The sequence below is a fragment of the Kwoniella shandongensis genome, chromosome 4, assembly GCF_008629635.2.
Source record: "Kwoniella shandongensis chromosome 4, complete sequence".
NCBI classification, from domain to species: domain Eukaryota; kingdom Fungi; phylum Basidiomycota; class Tremellomycetes; order Tremellales; family Cryptococcaceae; genus Kwoniella; species Kwoniella shandongensis.
In genome coordinates, this window is record NC_089290.1 from 690507 (window position 1) to 715339 (window position 24833).

The 24833-nt window shown below is 49.8% G+C and overlaps 10 protein-coding genes across 10 annotated transcripts; 6 read left to right on the forward strand and 4 right to left on the reverse strand.

Moving 5' to 3' along the window:
• Positions 1 to 361: 361 nt before the first annotated feature.
• Positions 362 to 2935, reverse strand: CI109_102278 (nuclear protein localization protein 4; the record flags this gene model as incomplete). Its single annotated transcript, XM_032004729.1, has 9 exons — positions 362 to 615; positions 677 to 806; positions 864 to 1115; positions 1169 to 1244; positions 1297 to 1623; positions 1678 to 2216; positions 2272 to 2569; positions 2630 to 2847; positions 2933 to 2935. 9 exons carry the CDS (start codon positions 2933 to 2935, stop codon positions 362 to 364), a joined length of 2097 nt encoding a protein of 698 aa, XP_031860844.1.
• Positions 2936 to 3360: 425 nt separating this feature from the next.
• On the forward strand, positions 3361 to 5883 carry CI109_102279 (uncharacterized protein; the record flags this gene model as incomplete). The annotated part of the gene is made up of 4 exons (XM_065967124.1): positions 3361 to 3456; positions 3548 to 3682; positions 3750 to 5661; positions 5738 to 5883. 4 exons carry the CDS (start codon positions 3361 to 3363, stop codon positions 5881 to 5883), a joined length of 2289 nt encoding a protein of 762 aa, XP_065823196.1.
• Positions 5884 to 6311: 428 nt separating this feature from the next.
• CI109_102280 (uncharacterized protein) lies at positions 6312 to 7115 on the forward strand (the record flags this gene model as incomplete). The annotated part of the gene is made up of 8 exons (XM_032004727.1): positions 6312 to 6398; positions 6464 to 6490; positions 6557 to 6577; positions 6631 to 6638; positions 6704 to 6718; positions 6796 to 6874; positions 6941 to 6976; positions 7041 to 7115. The coding sequence occupies 8 exons, from the start codon at positions 6312 to 6314 to the stop codon at positions 7113 to 7115; spliced, it is 348 nt and encodes a 115-aa protein (XP_031860842.1).
• A 423-nt stretch (positions 7116 to 7538) lies between these two features.
• On the forward strand, positions 7539 to 9500 carry CI109_102281 (uncharacterized protein; the record flags this gene model as incomplete). The annotated part of the gene is made up of 6 exons (XM_032004726.1): positions 7539 to 8159; positions 8260 to 8414; positions 8483 to 8604; positions 8724 to 8848; positions 8923 to 9345; positions 9414 to 9500. The coding sequence occupies 6 exons, from the start codon at positions 7539 to 7541 to the stop codon at positions 9498 to 9500; spliced, it is 1533 nt and encodes a 510-aa protein (XP_031860841.1).
• Positions 9501 to 9730: 230 nt separating this feature from the next.
• Positions 9731 to 13418, reverse strand: CI109_102282 (uncharacterized protein; the record flags this gene model as incomplete). The annotated part of the gene is made up of 13 exons (XM_032004725.1): positions 9731 to 9895; positions 9958 to 10109; positions 10232 to 10407; positions 10493 to 11853; positions 11907 to 11986; positions 12042 to 12126; positions 12182 to 12296; positions 12346 to 12507; positions 12564 to 12766; positions 12815 to 13029; positions 13096 to 13182; positions 13233 to 13346; positions 13400 to 13418. 13 exons carry the CDS (start codon positions 13416 to 13418, stop codon positions 9731 to 9733), a joined length of 2934 nt encoding a protein of 977 aa, XP_031860840.1.
• Positions 13419 to 13733: 315 nt separating this feature from the next.
• CI109_102283 (uncharacterized protein) lies at positions 13734 to 15847 on the forward strand (the record flags this gene model as incomplete). Its single annotated transcript, XM_065967125.1, has 6 exons — positions 13734 to 13808; positions 13869 to 14302; positions 14578 to 14748; positions 14802 to 15022; positions 15101 to 15539; positions 15607 to 15847. 6 exons carry the CDS (start codon positions 13734 to 13736, stop codon positions 15845 to 15847), a joined length of 1581 nt encoding a protein of 526 aa, XP_065823197.1.
• A 1907-nt stretch (positions 15848 to 17754) lies between these two features.
• Positions 17755 to 20140, reverse strand: CI109_102284 (heat shock protein HSS1; the record flags this gene model as incomplete). The annotated part of the gene is made up of 6 exons (XM_032004723.1): positions 17755 to 18247; positions 18437 to 19133; positions 19190 to 19601; positions 19656 to 19909; positions 19983 to 20037; positions 20114 to 20140. 6 exons carry the CDS (start codon positions 20138 to 20140, stop codon positions 17755 to 17757), a joined length of 1938 nt encoding a protein of 645 aa, XP_031860838.1.
• Positions 20141 to 21006: 866 nt separating this feature from the next.
• On the reverse strand, positions 21007 to 21448 carry CI109_102285 (uncharacterized protein; the record flags this gene model as incomplete). The annotated part of the gene is made up of 3 exons (XM_032004722.1): positions 21007 to 21120; positions 21278 to 21322; positions 21389 to 21448. 3 exons carry the CDS (start codon positions 21446 to 21448, stop codon positions 21007 to 21009), a joined length of 219 nt encoding a protein of 72 aa, XP_031860837.1.
• Positions 21449 to 21977: 529 nt separating this feature from the next.
• On the forward strand, positions 21978 to 23304 carry CI109_102286 (uncharacterized protein; the record flags this gene model as incomplete). Its single annotated transcript, XM_032004721.1, has 5 exons — positions 21978 to 22190; positions 22259 to 22336; positions 22401 to 22691; positions 22766 to 23065; positions 23134 to 23304. The coding sequence occupies 5 exons, from the start codon at positions 21978 to 21980 to the stop codon at positions 23302 to 23304; spliced, it is 1053 nt and encodes a 350-aa protein (XP_031860836.1).
• A 712-nt stretch (positions 23305 to 24016) lies between these two features.
• CI109_102287 (uncharacterized protein) lies at positions 24017 to 24721 on the forward strand (the record flags this gene model as incomplete). Its single annotated transcript, XM_065967126.1, has 3 exons — positions 24017 to 24083; positions 24196 to 24293; positions 24683 to 24721. 3 exons carry the CDS (start codon positions 24017 to 24019, stop codon positions 24719 to 24721), a joined length of 204 nt encoding a protein of 67 aa, XP_065823198.1.
• Between the last annotated feature and the right edge of the window lie 112 nt (positions 24722 to 24833).

Genomic DNA, 24833 nt, shown 5'->3' on the forward strand with positions numbered 1-24833 from the left:
TGTGCTTCGATCTCTTGTGTGGATGATGATCGGTGATCGGGCTGAACCCTGCGTGGGGGGGAGAGAGGTCAATGCCTCGTTTCGTGAATAGTTTGATGACAGCAACTGCCTGTGACGGCAGTTTTGCTAGAGACTCGCTGATACCACATTGGAAAGGCAACACTAGCACAAAAAGTAAGGATGTTGAAAAACGAGCGAGCCACCAGAGCATGTAGCGGACTAGAGAGTTCCAACAGTGAAACCGTCCAGTCACTACGCGCACTGAACAAGACCTTTTTTTCGTATTCAACAACTTCCTCACTCGATCCAGCTCTCTATCGATGTCACACAATGCATAATGTTGATGCTCGTATCCTACGCGTTACCCATCGAGGGGTAACCCACAAATATCACAATCTCTCGCTCCAGGCTCGTTGACGAACGTACAGTGAGGACATTCTCTCGGTTCGTTCGATGCACCTCCACCGCCGCCACCACTGGGACCTGTACCTGTCTCTCCTGTTGATCCTCCAAGACCTGTGAGGTTGGTCGAGGATCCTGCTGTCGCTGGAGAGTCAATACCCAATGCTCCGAAAGCTGATGAAGGGGGGTTGGAGAAACCGTTCGCAGGTCGTCCTATCGCCAGCAAGTCAGCACAACTTCTGTCTGGTCCGATCAATCAATGAGGATAACACACCTGACGTTGACGACTCGACGATGGTCAAAAGCGTCTGCCAACCTCCGCTTGCAAACAACTCTTCCAGGGCGTTGACGTCTTTGGGATGAGCATGAGCGGTGGCTGCTCTACACAGAACCTTTTGCTCGGCCTAATTGACATACATCGTCAGATATGCTTCGCACCAAAGGGGACTCGCAGCACTCACCAAACTAAACATCCCCTGCATACACAGGAAGCTGACCAGATGCCAATCACTCAGCCACTTCTCCACCTCCTTCTTGATCCTCCCAGGCCACGTAGCGGTATCCGAGATCTCGCCATCAGACTTTGCGAGGATCGCACCCAGCTGAGAAATAACAATTTCCATTGATTGATCATGCAGACCAGGTCGATTCTCGGTTGGGAAGGAATTGGAGAGGAAGAGCGGTGAAGGGTCGACAGGGAAACCGTGTGTGATCTGACGAATGAGTCATCAGCGAGACATAAAGGCATATGCTGAAAGAAGCTTACATTGACGAAGAGATACTCGACGGGGAAAGTCGGCTTCGCTGGCATCTTGACCTGAAGATTATACTCGTTCTTGTAGCTGCACGATCTGATCAGCGTTGGTCTAGGTTCTACAACAAACGCTTACACACCTATAGAACACCTCTGGGACATATTCACCCGGTCCAGGCTTTCTCACTCGGACCACACCTGGATCCACACTCGCTTCGACGATACCCGCCTTGACCATCGCCTCCGCATGTTCTGAAGCTTGCCATGCCAACACTCCGATTCCTCCATCTTCATCTCCCGTCAGACAACAAGTGACGAATCTTGAAGAAAAGTGTCCGGTCGGTGACATCTTTGTGGGTAATGGGTGGGATATTTGATAAGCTGCCGAGAGAAGCATTTCGAGCGAAGAAGCCGTGTAAGACTGTGCGTGACGTTTGAACAATGATTTCGTGATATCTTCGGGTACACTAGGAGTCCATAATTAGCGCACCCCACAGACGCAACCACTCTGGCCAACTTACGGAGTCAAATCCGTGTAGATCATCCCGACCACTGTCAAACCCCTATCGCACCACGCTGCAATCTCACTGACCCTCTCTTCGTCCTCCCAAGGCGTTTCAACCGTCAACCCATCCAGCTCTCCCTCCTGCTTCGGTTCCCAAACCGCCTCCACCACGGTCTTGACGCCCATCGGAACTTTGTCGTATTTCTCCCACTTTCCAATCAGGAACGCAATTCGCTGAGTACCTGTACGTCTCCAAGCGCTAAGAATACCATCGATTATAGTGGGCGAGGCAAACTCGACGTGGTCCACCATTCGGAACGTTTGCGATTGTAGTGTCACGGCCGATGGTTGACAGGTCGAACAGATACCAGCGGGGAAAGGAGCGTGAGATCCGGTAGGACAAGGTTTCATTACTGATAATGAAAGAGGGTCGAGAGGAGGCAGATCGGTCGCTGAGGAAGAAGTGGGTGGTCTGGATGAAAGTAGCTTGCGAAGGTGTGCATGGAATGAAAGATGTTTGATTTGGTGTTCGGCTTGATACTTCGCGTCGTATGGCTACAACAAAAGCTTCGTCAGCTGTGTGAAGGCTTGGGGTCGACTTATAGCTCACCTCTACCGGCATGCAGTAATCACACATCCCCTTCTCTCCATGTCTACAGAACGTGGGATCTCTCTTCCTCTCGATCTTCCCGTTCTGCGATTTCCAATACAAGTCCACTTCTGGTTCTTGGACATTCGAAAGGTCGGTAAGAGGAATGGTGTTCGGTAAAGGAGGATCGGTATGCGTATGAGGGTGTGATGGATCAGGCTGAGATGGGTGAGCTTGCGAAGACGTAGCTTGTGTTGTGGGGTGTGATTGCGGATCCGCTGTAGCGGGTTTGTACGATAGGAAAAGAAGATCGCCGTGACTATGCGATATCCGCCTGGGTCAGCTTGACATTGAAGGGTTCAAGCTTGAGTGCGCCTACCTGAAGCCCATGTCTCCCACCGTACGACCGACGAGCGCCTCAAAAGGTACAGCTTCTCCACTAGATCCAGGCTGATTGCTCAGCTTGAGAGTCTTTGGGTCAGGCTGAGAGTCCGATTTCGGAATCGTATCCAGCATCAGCCTGGCAAAGTCCTCGCCAGATGTGGTGGGCTCGACTGTGATTCGGGCCGTTCCCGCTGGAGAACGGATTCGAAGCAGCTACATAGCTAGATCAGTGATGTGATTCTCGAGTGTAATGCCTATATGATTGGGATAAGGAGTAAGAAGCTGAACGACCGCTCACCATGGTGGAAAAAACCAACGGAGCGGAAGTGGGTGAGGAAAAGTAACTATACGATGAGGCCTAGGAGCTCTCGTTTGTCTGAAAGATCCGGTAACTCGTCGTGTGTTTCTGGGTGTGTTATGACTGAGAAGTACGTAGCTGAGTATGGTTGGGTTACTAAGGACAATGAAAGTAACCTCTGATCGGATTCAACATTTACAACACCTTCGTCAGCGCGAAGAGAGTGAGCAATGAGTGGCCAACATCTCAAGACGTCACCGTTCATCTCGCCAGTTTCCCACGGTCGTCGACATTGATCTGACGCGTCTGGTGTTTGTCCGTTGGCCATTTGATTACCCGGAACATTGATTTCTGTGTTCCAACTCATTCTCACATCACCAGCCATCGCCATCGCACTCGTATGCTGCGTAGCAGTGTTGACCAGCAAGATGAGCAAGTCAGCGCTGGCAAAGGAGTACAAGGAAATGGGGATGGAGTATTGGAAGGAGGGTGACTATGAACAGGCTTGGAAGAACTTTGACAAGGTCAGTCGAGAGCGGTTAATTGAACTTCGTGATTTTGGACCGGCAGACTAGTCGAAGACGAGCAAGGTGCTGATTGTACTTACATGGACAGGCGCTCAACTTTACTGGGAAGGACTTTGTTATTATGGACTACAAAGCTGCTGCGATGTGCAAGATGCCTGCATGGCGACGGCACGCTCTTGAGGTCAGCAATGAGATGATCAGAACTTGGCCGCAGAATTACAAGGTATATACCTTCTTCATCCCTACAGGCAGAGAATGCGTTTGGCGCTAAATCTTCTGTGACGACACAGTGCTACTATCGACGAGCGGCCATCCTATACACAGCAAAACGATACGACGGCGCCCTGACCACAGTTCAGAAGGCTATCAATCTCGGTCCCACCCAAGCTCAAAATCAAGCACAGTATACGATTCTCCAGAGTCTTCGATCAAAGATCATATTTGATAAGCACGAGCATGACCGCGCGCAAGCTGCAAAAGATGAAGGCGAACGGGCTCGACAGGAAGCTATCCGCCAAGCTGCTCGAAAAGCACGAATCAACTACATTCATCGTCTCTCACCCGACGTCCTCCTCTGCATCGCAGAACACGGTATGGCAGATCAACCAGGCTTTGTCAGCAAGATGTCATCCGTCTGCAAATCATGGAGAGGAATCCTGGTGAACCAGAAGAGTCTATGGAACAGATTGGTGCTGGGAAGGAAGAGGGTGATGGACAAGGTCAGAGTTTTCACGGAGAGGACAGAAGGGAAGATTATGGAAATTGCGATTACGGCCGATTTCGATACGACGAAAACGGACGATGTCGCAATAGCTTTACGATCGGTTCTGAAGACGGTCAGGCGATTGTCAATCAGCTCGGATGCACAAACGTTACGGACGGTCCTACAAAGGTGGAAGGGTAGATTTCGATACCTCGAGTATTTGAGAATTGAGTGTCTATCCGGCCCTCATGATCTTCCTGGACCGTCGGTCATGGTACCAGATGTTGTCTGCGGTCTTCTCGATTATGAGGCTACTTCCTTGCGTCATCTCGAGCTAGAAGGTTGCTCATTTAGGCAGAAAGTGACGGAGCGAAATGCGGTCGATACTCAAGCGACCGCTGTTTCGACCAGCGGTGAAGCGGATGATAACGATTTCGATAAGGCGCCATGGACCGATCAACCTTTTCACCTCAGCTCCATCAAACACCTTTCACTAGTCCGATGCCAGATATACTGTGCGCTACCTCTGGACTGGAGTGATTTGGTTCAGTCTATGCCACTCCTTACAACCCTCCATTCCGAGGATCTCACGTCAACCCCGATACTCCTGGACAACCAACAACAGATACTCCATCGACCAAACGACCATGATATTACTCTAGCCAAGCTCGAATCGTACTCCAGTATGACTACTTCCGCTCTCCTCAGCTTCGAGAACGTTTCGGTTCCCTCACTGAAACACGTCGATCTTTGGCGAGCATTCCCCTTCGGGCTATCAAATTGGTTTGCCGCACCAGGTTGGGACATAGCCAGACCATCCCTTATCTCTCTTGACCTAGGCCACTGTGTCGTCAATCAGCACAAGTTGTTAGGGGTGCTTTCGAAACTGCCGGGACTTAAATTTTTGAACGTCTCCTACTGTGCGCTAGACAACACTTTTCTCGAAGCATTAGAGCGGAAGGGTAACCCTAGCACCGATCTGCTTCCCAACCTAACTGCTCTGTCGATTGCTGGTAACCTGGAAATCACGAGCGGCCCGCTTAGACGTCTGGTACTCAGTCGCTTACCCGGTGGTTTGAAACGCACATCATCGACTCCCCAAGCCAGAACGTCTTCTACCCGAGGAACGGCGTTCCGACCGACCGCGCCGCCATCGAGATCTTCACCATTTGCGCCTTCTCGTCCCAAACCGCCTACCGTTACTGTCACACCGATTGCTTCCAGGCCAGAACCCGTATCGACCAGTTCGCAGACGTCCAACTCGTCATCGCAAGCTACTGCTTTACCCAGCATCGCCTGGCTCTGCATCGATCATTGCGAACGTATAGAGTCGGAAGCTCCGGATGCTCTTCGCAGGAAGGTACGATTTGTATCGCACAACTTGTCGGCGAAACCTGTAGATATGCGTATCAGAGGGAAGGGCAGGTGGGCATGGGATGCGGAGTATACGGGTGATTGTGGTCAGGGAGAGAGTGGTTGTATGCTGAGGAGGACGCCCGGTAAGTGTCTTTGTATGTCATGGCTGATCCGCGACAAGACATGAGACGCGGGCTAACCATGTGTAATCCGGGGCAGGCACTAGAGATGGATGGCATGTTCATCATACATGCGGGATCAACGATGTTCCCGACGAAGAACCAGGTTGGACGAAGAGCCAGATACCATCCTCGCAGATGGGCTTTCCCGAGCTTGGGAGTGCAGTGTCCACCGACAGTTGGTAGTCCGTTCTCGGAGTCGGTTCCACGGTATCAGTTGTTCATGTGAGTCATCCCCTGTGTGCGGAAAGGAGGACTTGTCCGGCTGACTTGTTGACAGTGTTTGATATGTTCTTAGCATGTTTGCGGTTTCCTTCCTTTCTTATCCATTCGATTTTGTTGTCCATTATGCATGTTCTTGTCTTTACCTTTCAACAAATGAGTCAGACCGGCTTGAACCACATTACGATCCTTTCCCCACCTTCTCCTGTCCTTCCTTTGTGGCACCGATCCTATCCATTTCAATATCATGCGCAGCCAACCAAATCTTCATCCAGTTTCGGGCACTCACCGATGATCATACTCACGATTCTACCGAGGTAGAATATCACGCTTGATTGAGATCATAACCCGCTGTACTGACGAAAAGCTCGTCTCTTGACTTGACAACCGCGATGAACGCTCCCAAATCCAGTGGCGCAGGCGCCGACGGTGTTCTGGGACCTTTGAACCCCTTTGTGATCACCCCTCCACCCATTGATGTGAGTATTCTGGGCGATGAATATCCGAGGCAGAGATACTGATCTACAGACACTGGTGCGAGTAGCCTAAAGATGATGAGATTCCGGGATACGTGAGTGTGTCAAAATACGTCAATGTGTTCTGTGGACTGATGAGAGGTTTTGGGTGACGGGCGTAGGTGAGACGATTCGGAGCATATGTGAGTGGTATCTTCTTGACGATGGTGGATATGCAGCTAATTTGCTGACATAGCATACATTGTGAGAAATCCCCCTTCTCCGTGGTGATGACCTATTGCCGCTCATCGTAAAACACTACACTTCAGGACCGAAGGTGTATTGTGAGTGAATTCAATGGTCATTTGTCCTAATGCACACTCGACTCCGACTCCGATGTTGACGCAAATGACCAAACTAGTCTGCCAGCCGGAACACTACTACCTAAAGGTGCAAGTTTCGCAATGCAAGCTACTGTAGATTTCGGTATCCATTTCCCAGTCAGTCATCGTATCCTCTTCCTCCCCATATCTGATCAATGCTGACAATTACTGCAATGTTCGCAGAAAGGCACTAAAGTACCAGGAGGCTTTTTACTCCCTGTGAGTCAAACCCTTTTCAACACTTTGGTAATGGACGTTTGATTGACGCCACACCGCCACCTAGGTATCTGTCGTCAAAAAGCCAGAATCTAAGAAAGCTTCTCCTCCGCCAGAGAACCCATTGTGTCTCATCCAGTGATCCCTAAATTATACGCTACGAGTTCATACCAACCGCCCTATGTAGTCTTACCATGCTCCCCTTCATAAAGCATTACTCTGCACTAGGACAAAGGAGAGATGTGATCAATTACGTAATGCCGAGGTCTAGTGTTACAGCGCGATGATGACGTTACGCGCTGTTGAGAGTCTCTGCGCTCGGATCCTTTATCACTCGGTCACTTGGTCGCAGTGAATGGGATTGGAAGCTCGAGCGACGGTTGATTGACGGGCACAGCTATCGACACCTTTCACATCTATACTCTTATACTCGTTCGTCTTTGAGACCTGCACATCTACCTTTGTGTTGTGCTCATCATACACTCCGACCAACTCTCAACACAAATTGCCTTGTACAACGCCGTCTTTGTACGGTTTGGTCACACCTGTCCCGCTCTCGTCCAAGATGCACAACGCAAACCCTTTACTCAACCCTTCCCAGTCCACCACCTCATCTTCCAAACCTATCCCTTCCGCCCCTTCCACAACTACTACCACAGCTAGCACCTCTTCCTTATCTTCGACATTCGGTACGCCCAAATCGTCCATTGGTCGAAAGAAACCGCCCGGACTCGACATCTCCAAATCAATCTTGAAACCGACACGAGCTGCTCCTGGTCTTCCCGGTAGTACGAATTCGTCCAAATCACCAGAAGAAGACGTCTACATCTCAGAAGCTGATAGATTAAGAGAGGATATTGCCAAATTACAATTATCGAGTCGATCGACATCATCAACTGCCAGTCCAGATTCACCAGTCGCAGCACATCATAGTGATAGTTCAACCGCATCAGCTTCAGCTTCGGCTTCAGCTACCAGCCAAAGTGGAACGAGTGGGAAGGAAAAGAGCTCGAGTAAGAAGAAAAAGAGTAGTAAACATAAAGACAAAGATGGAGGTGGTGGGCCCGGTGGAGAAGATCTGGTCAAAGATGAAGATCTAGATATGTTGCAAGATCTAGGAGCTGGGAACGGTGGGACAGTGACAAAAGTCTGGAACAAGAAGAGAGGTTGTGTGATGGCAAGAAAGGTCAGTCAATCGCTCGACGATAGTCAGCTCGGAATTTCTTCTGGATCATTCTCAGAAAGTGAAAGCTGATTCAGTCGACTTGATTTAATTTGTGATACAGCTCATCTTGGTCGACGCGAAACCGTCTGTGCGAAAACAGATCCTTCGAGAATTGCAGATCATGAATGATTGTTCATCACCTTATATCGTTGGATATTATGGCTGTTTCCCGGTCGACGTGCATGTCGGTATCGTCATGGAATATATGGATGCGGGGTGAGTCGAGTTGACCACTTCCCTTGAGAAGTTAGCAGACGGCTTGATGCTGATGTGTTGGGTGGTAGCTCGCTCGATTACATTTATCGACCTAACGGATCGATTTCGATTGATATTGTGGGCAAAGTCGCCGAGGCCGTCCTCCACGGCTTGATGTATCTATATGATGTGCACAGGATCATACATCGAGGTGGGTTCGCGTGCGCCTTCTCGTAGCCAGCCTACAGCTATACAATACCGTCCCATGTCCGACGACTCAACTACACCGCCTGGATTGGCCTTTTGCTGACTAATGTCTTGCATATCTAGATATAAAACCCTCGAATATCCTCGCGAATACCGCGGGAGAGATCAAGATTTGCGATTTCGGTGTTTCTGGTGAACTGATCAATTCGATCGCCAACACTTTTGTTGGTACTAGCACGTATATGAGTGTGAGTGATGCTCATACTCCTACATTGTACGCTCTCTGTTCGCTGATAGCAGTGTCCCGACTCTCACTTCCTAGCCCGAACGAATTCAAGGTGCACCTTATACGATCAAATCGGACGTGTGGTCTCTCGGTATCTCACTTATCGAATTAGCACTTGGTCGATTCCCATTCTCCGATTCACCTGAATCCGAACCTGATGGACCGCCTTCACCCACTGCATCAGAATACGATCCCGATCCGACTCTACCACTCTCGACACAACGACCGAAACTCAATTCCGACGGTAGTGCGAAGCGAGAACGACGCAGATCACAAGGTGTCAGTTTGGGGGGAGGAGGACATACGATGTCGATCCTCGACTTGTTACAACATATCGTTAATGAGCCAGCACCGAGATTGGTCAGTCGGAGAAAGACCTTCCCGCAGGAAGCGGTGATCTTTGTGGAAGGCTGTTTGTATAAAGATCCAGGAGAGAGAAAGAGTCCGCAAGACTTGCTGGTGAGTGAACGACCTTTTTCCAAACGGAGGGAGATTTTACTGATTGATGTTGGAAATGTATTTCATAGGCAATGGACTGGATCACCAAATCCACAGTCACCAAAGAAGATCTTCGATCCTGGGCTCTGTCAACAATCAACCCCGACCAAGATTGACCTTCTTCCACTTCCACATATTCTCGCTTTGCTTCATAAATTCGTAGTTAGTCATTATCGCCCTTTTTGTCCTTGTCATATTAGGTAGTTATCCCTTTCCATCCCTGCACCAACACGCAACTGTACCATCTACCAAAAGTTAACGAAAATATTCACCACAAATCTTTCCTTTCAATATTCCGAGTAGTCCGACACTGGCCAACTATACAACATTGCATGCAACTCTATTTTCATCTTGTGGCGGCCATATGATCCCTTTTCCACTTCTTCCAGTCTACCTTGCCTCTACCACTTCTTGATTTGGTAGGTGGTTCGATCTTCGTGAGATGTCGCATGGTCGGTCGACCATGGGGACAGTTCCAAGGTTGGTCAATCGTGCCCATATTCCGAAGTAGCTGTGTCCGCCGATCCATTAGCCACCTATTCATGCTTCTCACGGCGCGAACGAGAGACTCACCTGTACCATCTGACCTTTTGTCAACGACTTGCCAATCATCACGCTCTTCCGACATGCTCTCATCGCGAACATCGATCTTGCTTTACTACATCTGACCATCTGACCTGAAGGTCGAGCCCCGTCCGAAAGGAGATGGAGCAGTTGTTCCAGATCTGGTTCATCAGGCGAAATTGTTGATTAGCACCGTTCTTCGCCATACAACGATCTTGTCAGGGGTGCTTGAGTCTGGAAGAAACCGTGACAACCGTAAACGACCAGTCGTTTGCTTGCTCACCTTTGAAGTCAAACGTCGTGTCTTTGCTAACAGGCATCGCCATCAACTTGATCCTCTCCCCTCTTCCGGGTGGTTGATCTTCGTCGACTTTGACGTCAAATCCGTTCGAATGGAGAATATCAAGATTCTCCATTGCCACAATCTCATCTCCCGCTGTGAGTTGTAATGGTCGAGGTCTGTACCGGAGTAAATGCACAGGGGTCAGTCACAGGAAGTATGGAATAAGACTACTGGTAATGAATGGATGATGCGTCAACTCACCTTATTAAGGCTTGACCTTTTATCACCGTCGTCCTTTGCAATGTCTCAAAGTTGTATTTCTCATCTGAAGCATGTTGGTCAATGATGAACAGATCATCCGCCTCCTTTCCTTTGCCCTTATCCGACTTCAACCTAGCTATGATGAAGCCTTTGTTAAATTGACCTAGCACCTCCATCTTTTCAAAATCCGCTTTTGAAATGACCCTCGATAACGCCTCTTCCGCCAGCGCAAAATCGCGATTCGCTATACCTGCCGCATCTGCCAAACCCGCTTCTTTCACTGCAGAGAAGGCATCCTTGACTTCGTTTGGCGCGATATGGGACTGATGTTGCCGTTTTGCCCTATAACGAGATTTGAGGCGAGGGAGGTCGAAGCGCAGAGTGAGCTCGCCTTGCGGGACATCAGAAACAATCTCGTTTCGGAAATTGCTAGAAGTACGAGCCGGAAGTAGCGGCGGTCTATCATGACCATTTCGATTCGGTGTCGACTCCGACATGGGTATCTGCTCGTCTTGTTCCATCATTGCGTCGTTCTCTGGGGTTGTATCGCCTGCTTCGTCTTCGAATATAGATTCGTCTGCAGGCCTACTGCGTTTGGGTGCCGCGCTGGTGTCACCCTGAGCTGCATCCAGAATCGGTTCTACCGTCTCGGGCTCCGCTTCCTCGTGTTCAGCTTCCTCCCCATCATCGCCACTGACTTCCAGCACCGGTCCCTCGCTCGCTGGATCCTCGTTTACCTCTTCAGGCTCCTCGCTCGACTCAGCCCTTGGAGCTTTGCTTGACTGACTGGCAAAGACTTCCAGCCTCTTACGAAAATTCTTCCTCGCTTCCTTCGAGCTCGGATCAGGTCCAGCACGCGCAGATCGAGTAGAGGCGGACTTCCTGTCCGGACTCCAAGATGCTGATGAGGTAATGAGTGTTTGCTGAACGACCCGTTTGGGTGGCGCACGAGGTGGAGATGAAGCTGGAGCGACGTGGCGTCGACCAGATGATCGGGATGGAGCCTGAGACGGCTCTTCTTCGCCTTCAGTGTCAATCTCCATGACCTCGACTTCCTCATGGGTTGTAGCTTGAGTGTGGCGCCTCGAAATCCGCTCGGCGATTTCATTCATGTTCTCAGTGGCTTCTGCAATCGCTTGGACCGGCTCAGCCTCCTCCGGCTCTTGCACATCATCATCGTATGTGTCTCCCTCAGCCTCGGTGTCTTGCCCAGCCTCGTCCCTCAGTTGTTCAGGCGCTGGCACGATATTTGTTCCCATCGACAATTGAGATTGTATGTGCCTGATAGTCTTGACCGTCTGCGTCGCTCCTCCTACTGAGAAAGTTGACCGTGAAGGTTGGAAGAACTCGTCCAATGCAGTCTATGAGGGCTAGATTAGTCGATGCCGCCCATATGCGATGATCCTGTACTTACCTTGAGTGCTTCGATGAGACGATCTTCGCTATGTACGAATATGGTGCGTTTATCAGGACTGACGTTGATATCGACGCTCTCTACGTTCAAGTGGTTAGTCACCTTCGCCCAACAGTGTGATAACGCTCGACGCACCTGGTGGTATCTGAAAGTCCAGAATAGCCATTGGGACTTGGTTGGTGTTGAACGTCTTGTACACTTCATTGACAGCACGAGCGACCTACTGGGTCGTCAGTTCACACCAATGAGACTTTACATCTTGATACAGCACATACACTTGTCAAGTTACACGGTCGCCCATTGATGTAGTAGAATTGCCTATCCGCACTCGATCTCCCTTGACCCCATTGAGCGGACGAGATGAGTCCAGACACTTTGACGTGCTGTGTCCTACGACAAAGTATTAGCACACAGTGTCGGAGTTCGGACCTTGGCTTACATTTCTGTGATTCCCTCTCTTTTGGCCATGAGTCTATCAACCTCGACGTCCAGATCCAGATCAACATCCTGCGTTCCGTCCAACGCTTTGATACCCCATACCGCCCCCACTGACGATCTCAACGAGCCCTTTCCGTCGGTGGACAGCTGCGTACTACGCTTGCTGTTCATACAATTGTCAGCTTTGCACTTAGGGATTTCGGGTGCGACCAAGCTCACCCATTCCTGCCTGATCCAATCGTCTCGACACGTAATCTAACCCCCGACTGCCCATTAGGCAGTGAGGCACAGGCGGGGACTAAAGCGTAAGCCGTGAGTAGCGTCAAAGCTTTTGTGAGTTCACGTTTGACAGTTCGTTCGAATTCTTTCCTCCTAACCGGGAGGGGTACAAATAGACCGGTCAAGGTGATCGTTGTACCTCGCTTTGACAAAATCAGCACAGTCCCCCCCCAACTCAGCGACCGACTTACGGGTCGTGCAACCTTTCCTGACGAGTCGGCGACTCTCCCATCCCTGCCCAGTTTGATAATAGTTCCCATCGGAGCGGTTTCTTTTGTAGCAGTGACAACTGTGACAGATTCGCAAAGCGCACAAAGCGCAGAAAGGGCTTCTCCACGGAACCCAAATGTCGTAACTTTGTAAAGCTCAGATAAAGAAGGGAGCTTGGAGGTATGATGCTTGAGACCTTTGAAAATAGGGCGTCAGCTTGTGCCGACGATATTAACCACGAGGGATGAGAAGCTGAACGTACCTATAAATTCCCAATCTTCTTGAGCGATACCGGAACCATTATCAGAAATCTCAACGCTATCCAGCCCATTGTCTTTGATACGGACGTCTACAATCATCCTTTAGCTACACTTGACCTGCGTAATTGAAAAGACCTACCGATACTGGTCGCACCAGCATCCAAGCTGTTCTCGACCAATTCCTTGATGGCCCCTTGGACATCCAAGACCACTTGTCCAGAATGAATACGATGTATCGAGTCGCTTTCAATAGCTGCGAATAGGCTGTCAGCTCTGGAGAACTGTATTTGAGCGGAGGTCACCTACCTCGAATCGATCCAGACATCGTATGGCCTGCCTTCACAAGGCTTTTGTAATTATGAAAGTATTGATGATGAATCTACGCGTAAAGAAGAGGAATGAACATTGACATTCGAACTCGACGTGATTTGAGGATGACCTCCACCGGCCGGACCGCGTATTCGGGTGGCCAAATCCGATGTTGCCTTAGTCAAATCGCAAACATTTTCTGAAATCGATTCTTCACCTTCGTTACATGCACAGCGACAGAAGCCGTCTGTTGGTCAGCGAGGCATAGAAAAGCATCGCCATCATTGCGAAGCACAAGATCGATCCAGGTACTCGAAACCCGCTCATTACGATGGCCGACCTATCTGCCGATGAGCTCGCTACCCAGTGCTCCACTTTGCAGGAAGATGAAATCACTGTCCTTGAAGTGAGTCTGCAGCTTCGACTATTCATTGCCTTGAGACTGGAAGCTGATGGTGACAACCAGTCCATATACCCATCTCTTACTACCGTTCATCCCAATCCATCAGAAAAACCCGGTCGATTACTAACCCTCACTATCCCAATCGCTCTTGCCACCCAAACGATAGTCCAACTCGACACTTCCTCGGGACCCTCAGCTTCCCTCGAAGTGTCTCATCTCCCTCCAATCACATTACGGATCCTCCTTCCAGCCACGTACCCTATTGCCGAGCCTCCAAAGCCAATAACGATTCGAGCACCGTTACCCAGCGGCGAGAAGATTGGGAATTGGCTACCTCGGACAGTGCTAAAAGATGTGCAGGATAAGCTTAATGAGCTGTGGACCGAGGAAACGGAGATCGGCGGCGAGGGGATGGGTGTGCTTTGGAAATGGTGGGAGTGGGTAGGGAATGGGGAGTTTCTCAGTGATTTAGGCATGATCAAGGGTGACACAGTAGAGTGAGTATATGATCGAGTTCCCCTTCTCGCCCTTACGCTTCTCGTCACGCCTTCCTCCGAGCTCTCGCTACACCTCCTCTGCAGATAGTCCGGACTACCCGGTGTTCCTATAGACAACAAAACTCTTCCCATCTTTGTTGTCGGACTCTCGAGCGAATTGGTAACGCAGGCGATGATTGAACGAGGGATGACCAGCCTCTCGGATTGAAACTGGCTAGGGGGAAGAAGGAAGCGGGAAGTATTCATGCTAATAACCTGCTGGATCTTTGATGCAGACTTTCTGTTCCATCTATGCTCACGCCCTCCGCCTTTCATACCTCGCTCAAATCGTACAACGCTGGTCAGATCCATTCCGATTTTGAGCAAACCGCCTTTTCCTGCTCGATCTGCTTGGAGAATCGTAAGGGAAAGAGCTGTATCAAGATGCCATCTTGTGGCTGTGTCTTGTGAGTTATTACTAAACGCTCCTCCGATTCATACTTACTGACGCCTTTTTCAGCTGCACGCCTTGCTTGAACTCTTGTTGGTCATTGGCTATCACCGAAGGCACGTTGGAAAGCGTCTCGTGTCCCAGTGTATCGTGTGTGAAACGAAGAGCGACGCGTGATCGGACGGATGCGTCGGAAGACGATGTCGATGCGGGTTTGATCGAAAGTGTAGTAGGAGAGGGACTTCGAGATAGGTGGGAAGAGTTGAAAGAACGGAGGAAGGCAGAGATTGGTGAGTTCATAGCGTTTCAAACTGTTGCTGATTGAGTAGATCCATCATACACCGTTTGTCCTCGACCAATGTGTCAAGCTGCTGTCCCGCCACCTCCACCACCTACTGCTGCAAGCAGCTCATCCTCCTCCTCGAGGGTAATCCGTCTCTCCGACCTGTCCTCTTCCTCATCGAGTTCGTCCAGCCCCGCTTCTCCATTCACACCTGCCATACCGACTGAAGATCGGTGGGAGAGATATCGACATTGTCCCAAATGTAACTACAGCTTCTGCCTGTACTGCCAAGCAACGTGGCACGGTCCCCACACCCCTTGTGCGTTCCCACAGACCTCACTCATCGTGGCCGAATATCTCAGCTATCCGGAGGGTAGCGAAGGCCGACGGAAGATGGAAGCAAGCAAGGGGAAAGCAAACTTGGAGAGGATATTGGCGAAATACGAGGAAGATGAGGCGAATAAGAAATGGTTAGAGGGAAGCACGAGAGCTTGTGCAGGTTGTGGTGTAAGAGTCGAAAAGAGGTAAGTCCGGCTTCATCTTTCCTTAGACGCTCGAATAATATGCAGATCGCTAATGTTTTGTCCGTAGTCACGGCTGTAATCATATGACTTGTGGTCGCTGTAACGCTCACTTCTGCTATCGATGTGGTGGAGCGATCAGACCATCAGATCCTTACAAACATTTCAACACCCCCGGCACATCATGTTACATGAAGTTGTTCGATGCGGAAGAAGTCGCGAGGTTTGAGAGAGAGACGATGGAGGGACAAGGGGAAGCAGCAGTTGGAGGGGATGAATTTAGGGAGTTCAGAGGTATCTGGGAGTGGTAGTCACTATCCACGCCTATTGGAATCAAAAAAAACATTATTTTCTTGTTGTATTCACAACCATGCATCACTTTCATCACAAGTGGATTTTTACGATTCGATGTTTTGGAGGCCAGAGAGCGTAAGAGGGGAGGAGGGGGGGAGGGGGAAGCTACTACTCGTAACTCGCACGCAGCGGAGCCGCCAAGGGGGGAGATTTGGTGGAGGAAGGAGAGAAGGGAGAGGGGAGTGGGGTGTGGGACGGGGTCTGTGCGTATCGTACAACATTTGCGTTGATGCAACAGCATGTTTTTCTCAACGTCATTTCCATTTTTCTATCATCTCTTCCTCCTCCTTGTCCATATCACCATTGCCTGTCTTACGCGAATACTGTGAGTCTTCTTAAACCTAGGGTATTTTCACGAGTGAATCTTCGATCAAACCAAAAGAAGTGTGATAATGAATGACGGGAATGGAGCTGCTTCGCAGCTCGCCAACTACTCCTTCCACCATGACTAAGGCCCAACTGAAATGTGAGACGGATGAGGTTCAATCGATAGCAGCCAGGGAGGAACGTAAGTATACTGCAATTGGATCTTGGACTCTCCTGCGCTCTTTTCCTTCCGCCAACCAAGAATTTTCTTCTTCCAATCAGGATTGACAGTTGCTGTACGAGATAACCTCATCGGGCCAAATGAGGATGCAGGTCTTCCACCCCCTCCTATTCCAACACATAGCGTGACCAACAAACACGAGAGTGATATCATTGCCGAGGAGGCTGAACATGCTGAACCTCTCATACAACCAATTCTTAACGTCGTTCGGCTCAAATCGCCACCAGTTCAACAGCAATTCCTAGTATTCCTCGATCGTCATAATATCAGATTATCACAATATCACCTTCGCTCTCGTGCGTCCCATGTCAATTTTCTGTGAGGAGGAACCACTAACGTCGCCTTTGCATACGATCGTAATCAAGCAGCTCGTTTAGCCCAGATTTACGAAACGTTCGTATCAATGGATCAAGAACGAATGTCAACCTTACTTCCGTTTTGGTACGGTCTCCTTTGTCCGCAATGCGAGAGAGGTTTTTGTGACTTCGAAGTGTTCTGCGGTTCAGCTTGTCGCACCAAATACGGTTGTCTTCGTAATTGTCTGAAGTGCGAGACAGTGTCTGAAAACACCAAGTATGAATACATATTCTGCGGTCCAGCATGCGCCATTCGAAGTCCAGGTGGGTGGGAGACGAACAAAGATCAAGTAGTTCCCATCTGTATGATTTGTGAGGAATATTGTTGTTCGCCCTTGTATATTATGGATACGTTGTGTAGAAAGTGCTATATGGTTATCGCAGCATGATAAATAGTTGAATGATCGCATAGACTCCCATTCGTTTCCACCCCCTACTACGTATGTGCATATAGTAAACATCGCTCTGTTCTCAACTACACGTATATGCATTCACCGATACTCTTCCTACGTTTCGTTAGCATCACTTGTTCCCGCATGTCCAGGAGGGGTACAGATTATGGTGTAAAGTGTCAAGGAAGGTAGATTGTGGCAGATCACAGATACGGCGCCACTTCAGCCTAGCCGATATTCGATGTACTGTAGCCCTTCCGTTCAAGTCAGTATTGCAACACCATTGCGACCCAAGTTAAAGAATGGCAATAAGTATCATAGGTGATCAGGTGGGGCGCTGCCTTGATCCTAAACTTGTATGCAGCTGGACAATTAGATGTGGGATCTCGAACCAATGCATATACACGATAATAACGAATCATGAGCATAATGGGAAAAATGGGAAACTGAAACGAAACATGAAAAACTTCTTCTCTACATTAATTGGGCTTTTATGTCTTGTCCTTTTCTGCTACTTCATACTACTACTACATCTTCTCTCCTTCACACCTTTTCTATTGATTGATCGTTTAGTCGACCTCCTCGACTGAGGGACCGTCCTCGTGGGCGGCACCAGCACCGGGAGCACCACCGGCACCGGGGAAGCCACCGGGGGCACCACCGCCGGGAGCACCACCTTGAGCACCGTAGAATCGCTGCATGATAGGACCAGCGATGGCCTCGAGCTCCTTCTGGTGAGACTCGATCTCCTCCTTAGAGGCAGACTCCATGTTGTCGAGAGAAGCGATGGCCTCGTCGACCTTGGCCTCGAGAGTAGTTCGGTCCTCCTCTGAGAACTTGTCCTTCTGCTCGGTAAGGGTCTGCTTGAGAGAGTAGGCGTAAGACTCGAAGGCGTTCTTGGAAGCGACCTTAGCGGCAACCTCGGCGTCCTCGGCAGCGTACTTCTCGGCCTCGGAGAGCATTCGCTCGATCTCCTCCTTGGAAAGTCGTCCCTTGTCGTTGGTGATGGTGATCTTGGAGGACTTGCCACTGGCCTTGTCATTGGCACTGACATTTAAGATTCTAATTGCGCAAGGTAGTCAGCATGTTGTTCAACGAAGAAGAAGGGGGTTGGAGAAGGCGCAGACGTTCAGGACGATGTGGCACACGACGAGGAGCGATGTTGTGAAAACGCCACACGTCGGCGGCGACGCCCGCCGGAAGCAAATAATTTGGGGAAGGGGGGGATGAATTAAGGAAACAGAAGCTCACCCGTTGGCGTCAACGTCGAACGAAACCTCAATCTGAGGAACACCTCGAGGAGCAGGGGGGATACCGGCAAGCTCGAATTTACCGAGAAGGTTACAGTCCTTCGTCTTGGCTCGCTCACCCTCGTAGACTTGGATGAGGACACCGGGCTGGTTGTCGGAGTAGGTGGAGAAGGTCTCGGACTTCTTGGTGGGGACAGTGGTGTTCCTCTTGATCAAAGGAGTCATAATACCACCAGCGGTCTCGATACCCATGGACAAGGGAGCGACGTCGAGAAGGAGCAAGTCCTGAGTGGCCTCGGAAGTGTCACCAGTAAGGATAGCGGCTTGGACGGCGGCACCGTAAGCGACGGCCTCATCGGGGTTGATGGACCTGTTGGGCTCTCGACCAGAGAACATGTCGGAGACGAGCTTCTGGATCTTGGGAATTCGGGTAGAACCACCGACAAGGACGATCTCGTTGACGTTAGACTTGTCGATCTTGGAGTCTCGGAGAACCTTCTCGACGGGGTCCATGGTAGATCGGAAGAGGTCTTGACAGAGCTCCTCGAATCGGGCTCGGGTGATGGAAGTGTAGAAGTCGATACCGTCGAAGAGAGAGTCGATCTCGATAGAGGTTTGAGCAGCGGAAGAAAGGGTTCGCTTTGCTCGCTCACAAGCGGTTCGGAGTCGTCGGAGAGCTCGGGCGTTGGAAGAGAGGTCTACGAGGACAGTCAGCTTGTGCACAAAATACTCCTTTATTGAAAGAATTACTCACCCTTCTTGTTCTTCCTCTTGAACTCCTGGACAAAGTGGTTGACGAGACGGTTGTCAAAGTCCTCACCACCCAAGTGGGTGTCACCGGCAGTAGCCTTGACCTCGAAGATACCCTCCTCGATGGTCAAGAGAGAGACATCGAATGTACCACCACCGAGATCGAAGATCAAAACGTTCTTCTCACCCTCGGTCTTCTTGTCAAGACCGTAAGCGATGGCAGCGGCGGTAGGCTCGTTGATGATTCGGAGGACGTCAAGACCAGCGATGGTACCGGCATCCTTGGTGGCTTGTCGCTGAGAGTCGTTGAAGTAGGCGGGGACGGTAACAACAGCCTTGGTGACTGTGCCACCGAGGTAAGCCTCGGCGGTCTCCTTCATCTTGATGAGGACCATGGAAGAGATTTCCTCGGGAGACTAGACAGAAGAGTCAGCAATGGAGTCTGAACAAGTGCGAAAGAGTGTACTCACGAAAGTCTTCTCCTCACCCCTGTACTCGACCTGGATGATGGGCTTGCCAGCTCGGTCGATGACCTTGAAGGGCCAGTGCTTCATGTCGGCCTGGACCTCAGCGTCGGCGAACTTTCGACCGATCAATCGCTTGGCGTCAAAGACAGTGTTGTAAGGGTTCATGGCGACCTGGTTCTTGGCGGCATCACCGATCAATCGCTCAGAGTCGTTGAAAGCGACGTATGAGGGGGTTGTTCGGTTACCTTGGTCGTTGGCTGAAGGAAGGAAAGGAAGGAAAGTCAGTATGGATGATTCACGCCACTAGACTCGACAAACAAGACAACTCACCGATGATCTCAACTCGGTCATTTTGCCAGACAGCGACACAAGAGTAGGTTGTACCCTAAAGAGGCGGGAAATCGTCAGCAACTGCCATCGTCGACGACGAGGGAGGAAGGAAAGGAGATCGTTCAACTCACCAAATCAATACCGACAGCCTTAACCATTTTGTGTTTCTATATGTGTGTTAATTAAGTGTAAGTGGGAGAAAAGTGTGTTTTTGACGTTTGCGTTCTGTTCACTATGTGAATGTAAAGTTGAAGAAAAGGAAAAGAGAGAACTGCAATAGACTCTTTAAGTAACGAGGCAGACTGAAAACGTATGTCGATTCCACGAGGGCAAAGACTCAGGCGGAAACACCTGGATAGTTCGGGGAAACTACGAGATTGCACCCAAAAGTGGAGGAACATTCGACCATGGAACGTACCAGAAAGTCTCTGGAAAGCCCATTTACAGCCACGTGGCAATGACGCCTTTTTATGTCAGACTTATCTCTATGGCCCGAATAAGGGACTTTTTAGCGCTCGTTTAGCGAAGGCCGGAAAGTGCCACAAACAGCGAGGAAGGAGTGGAAGGGATTATAAATGGAAGGCTCAAACAGAGTCAAATGAACACCGGACAAAAGTCACGTGACTGGGATGGCGGTAGTGAACACGATGTTGACATATTGTTTTGTTAAGAAGACGATGATTTGACATTGCGCAGGGGGACAAATCAGCTGCGAGAGACGAGATGAAAGAGGCGACCAAATTTGGTGCGAAAATGTTGCCACAGAGCGTCGATATTCCGCCACACCTCGAATGATCTGCGCACGGACCACGTTGGAAAAGACCCTTGCAACTGCCACACGGATTTTCGGAACAGAAGGGGTTATGTCTGGATTGGCAGGTAACTCATTAAGATCATGTACATGATGGGTATACTAGACATGTACAACGAGGAACATAAGAGTCAAACACATCTAATTGCCTTTGCTGGCGATCCTAGGCTCCCCTGCGACCTTCAAGCGACCTTTCATCCCTCTTCACCGCCCTTACACAGGCTTCGGCATGCTGTTGACAGCTTTGAGGTTGTATGTGACGTTCCGAGAATAGTTTGAGAGGAGTTCGGCACTTGTGTGAACGGCCGACGCAGAGTCGAGGAATTCCTGTAAGCGAAATGATTGTCAGAATTCGTTGTTCAGTGATGTCAACATCGTCGGCTCAGTCAAGCCGTCTAGCTCTGACTTCGAGAGACTTTTCGTCTCACGCTAGCACAAGTCGTGATACTACAGAACGTGTGAGTGGTTGATCCTAGATATTTACCTTGATACAGTGGTTCATCTCCATGATCGCCTCATTGCATTTATCCTGTAGCAGGGGAACAAGTAGTGATCAGTACGGGGAGTCAGTCCTGACAACTTGGTTCGAGCTCACCACATTCTTGATAATTCGCTCCAACAGGACCGCCTGTTCTGCCTCGTGTGGGTTCTCCATCGTGTTGGTATCGTCGGATGATTGTCAAATGAGACCCTCGCGATCATGTTCATCGACGATGATAACAACAACAAATCGCGAAGACGCGTCGGAGTGACCAGCGGAGTTTGTGTTTCACTCCGCATCCCTTTGAATCCGGTGGGGACACGACTCTCTTCATACCCACGTGGAATGATTGTGGCACGGGTGTTTGTTATTTTCATTTTTGGAAGATCGTACCACTTTGGAAGATGAACCCACTGTGCCTCCACAACAAGACAGGGCACACTCTCGTGTCCAAGGCTGAAAATAAATAATACAGATTACTGACCATCGTATGATTGATTTGTTGACTTTTGTTGTCGTCTCTCATCCCGATCCTGTCCGATCAATCTCTCTCATCCTCATCCTTGAAAACAAATAAATACCTCTCGTCAAGGTATCTTCTTTTCGCTCAGTCACTCTCTTCTGAGCAACCTAATTCGCCATCCATCCTTGTTCTCACATTCTTTCTCTTCGCGTCGTTGATCACATATACACCCCTTCCATCATGTCTGCGTTGGCTTTGGACTTTGTGTCAAAATACGCTCCTGGCATAGCCGAGCACCTCACCATCCAAAATGCGACAGAAGCCCAGAACTCTCTGTATCCAGGTGTCGACTTTGACAATTTGAGCTGGTTGGAAAAGTCTTGGGCTCAATATTACATTTCTATGGGTAACCCGATCATTGCCACCGGATTGTTGAGTTTTGCCTTGCACGAGGTGAGCGCGGTTGTTCTTTGGTTTCTGCATCGATAACGGGACTCGTCGCTGATATCTGAACCGTTTAGCTTGTCTACTTTGGTAGAGCGATCCCATGGCTCATCATCGATGCCATGCCTTACTTCCAAAAATGGAAGATTCAGCCTGTAAGTTGCCTCCCATACGTTGTCATGACTCATCTCACTGACATATCTGTCATTCGACTTGCAGAACAAACACGTCTCTCGCGCTCAAATGTGGAAATGCACAAAGGTCGTCCTTCTCACTCACTTTACCTGCGAAGCTCCTCTCATCCTCGCCTTCCACCCGATCTGCACCTACTTCGGTATGCAGACGTTCGAAGTGCCGTTCTCCTCGTGGGCTCTCATGGCAGCTCAAATAGCTTTCTTCTTCGTCTTTGAGGATACTTTCCACTACTGGGCTCACCGAGGTCTTCACTACGGTCCTTTCTACAAGCACATCCACAAGCTTCACCACGAGTTCTCTGCGCCTATCGGTCTTGTGAGTGGCAAATTCGCGATGGACACAAGTCATATCGAGGAACCATTGCTGATATGAGATCACGTTATTATTAGGCCGCCGAATACGCTCACCCTCTCGAAGTCCTCATCCTCGCTCAAGGTACTATCACCGGTCCCTTCCTTTACTGTCTTTTCCGTCAAGATCTCCACATCTTCACTGTCTACGTTTGGATCACCCTCCGACTCTGGCAAGCTGTTGACGCTCACTCCGGTTACGACTTCCCTTGGTCTCTGCGAACTTTCATTCCTTTCTGGGCTGGTGCCGATCATCACGATTTCCACCATGCTTCTTTCACCTCTTGTTTCTCTACAAGTTTCAGATGGTGGGACTACTCACTCGGCACTGATGTCAAGGTGAGTAACGCTTTGTCCATCCATCTGACTCATCGATAGCATGAGCTGATGATCTGTTTGTTCTTCAGTACCACGCGTACAAGGACAGAATCGCTCATGCTAAGAAATCTGAACGAGCTGCGCTCGAGAAGCGTTTGTTCGAGGAGGTTGAGAGGGAGGGTATCAAGGCTGAGCGAATCGCCGGTATGGGCGGTGGCAAGGCTGGTCTCGAGGGTCACTCCAAGGGCAAGATCGAGTAGGAGCCGAGAAGATGCATATAGAGAGACAAGCGAGGGCGCTTATCGTACACAGCAGTAGAGCAGTAGAGGTTTGCACGAAGTGTCACTTCAGACTTGGGGAGATAGATCAAAATAAAAAACATTTATACCACCATTCATACCCCCCATGTCAAGACATTGATGATTCCATTTGCGCGCCTTTTGTAGAGGCAGAGCATCTCGACTTCTGCCCGCTAGCTCTCAGTTGACATATTTCCATTCGAATACAGATGCTGCATTCTGCCTCGATTCACCAAACACTTTCTCCGCAAGGTTAAGTTCACGTTATGCCTATCAAATGTTACCGTAAAATAATAACAAGCCAAAGCGTCTTTCAATTAGGCGCCCCCAATGCATGGTAGAGTATGACGCTGCTCCCATCACACTAAATTGGCAAAAATCTCCAAACCTCTCCTGAGAGGTGGCTGATCGCCGTCATTGGGAGTTGTGCCTGAGATACTTGAAGAGGTAGTACGCGCATGATGTAATTTGACGTTGCGTTTGCGTTATTCCATGATGCATGATGCGTCGGAATGCAGCTGGGGTGGGCGTGGGAGTGAGTGATGCGTAGTCACCCCTGCCTGTCCCGCATTGATATATAATACCTTCAGCCCGGTAGCGGCGTCAAACGTTTATTTCTCACCCACCTAATAACTACAAACCAAACCACCCCACACCCACACACACAACCACAATGAACACTGCTCCTGCTGCTTCCACCAACGCCCCCGTCGCCGGTACCGGCCAACAGGACGCTCTTGGTTAGTGTCTTTCGAGTCCCTTCCTAGGGCGTCATGTTGGCGGACCTCACCTATCTATGAGATGTGAGAGTGACAGATACAGATTGCTGATCGATATTTGAACGCCTCGCAGACAAGGGTGTTGACGGTCTCCTCAAGAAGTCCGGCCACGGCCAGAACGCCTCTACCACCGAAAAGATCTCTGACGGTGTCCGATCAGCTTTCAAAAAGGTGATTACCGTACTCCTCTTCCTCCGTACCACCATTCTATGATCTGTCATACTGTAGACGAAAGGCCCAAGCTTATCTTATTACCTCCTTCGCACAACCTTCCCATCTTTGCTACTACCACCAAACCCAAACACTCATCGAATCGCCCTCGCCCTCCTCCCTCCGGCCGCGGTCATGATTTCCACACTGACCTCTGCTTACTTTTGGTCCACGTTCGACTACGCTGCCCCCCTCTCCACTACACCCGGTAAACCACCCGGACTCGCCCACGTCGATAACGATGGTAATCCCTATCCTGTCCAAACCGGTAACACTGCCCCTGGATATGGTTACAACGCTTCTGCTTCCTCTACCAACACATCACGGTGAATGGTGAAACGGGAAAATAGGTCGCCGGAAAGGATGTGCCTATTGCCGACAAGCAGTAAATGTATCACGTTGTAGTATCAGTACAAAGATGAATGCAAAGATGTGAGAAGTCGCAACAATAATTGACCCAAGTTACAATTGCTCTCTACCTGACGTGATTGGTTTCATCTG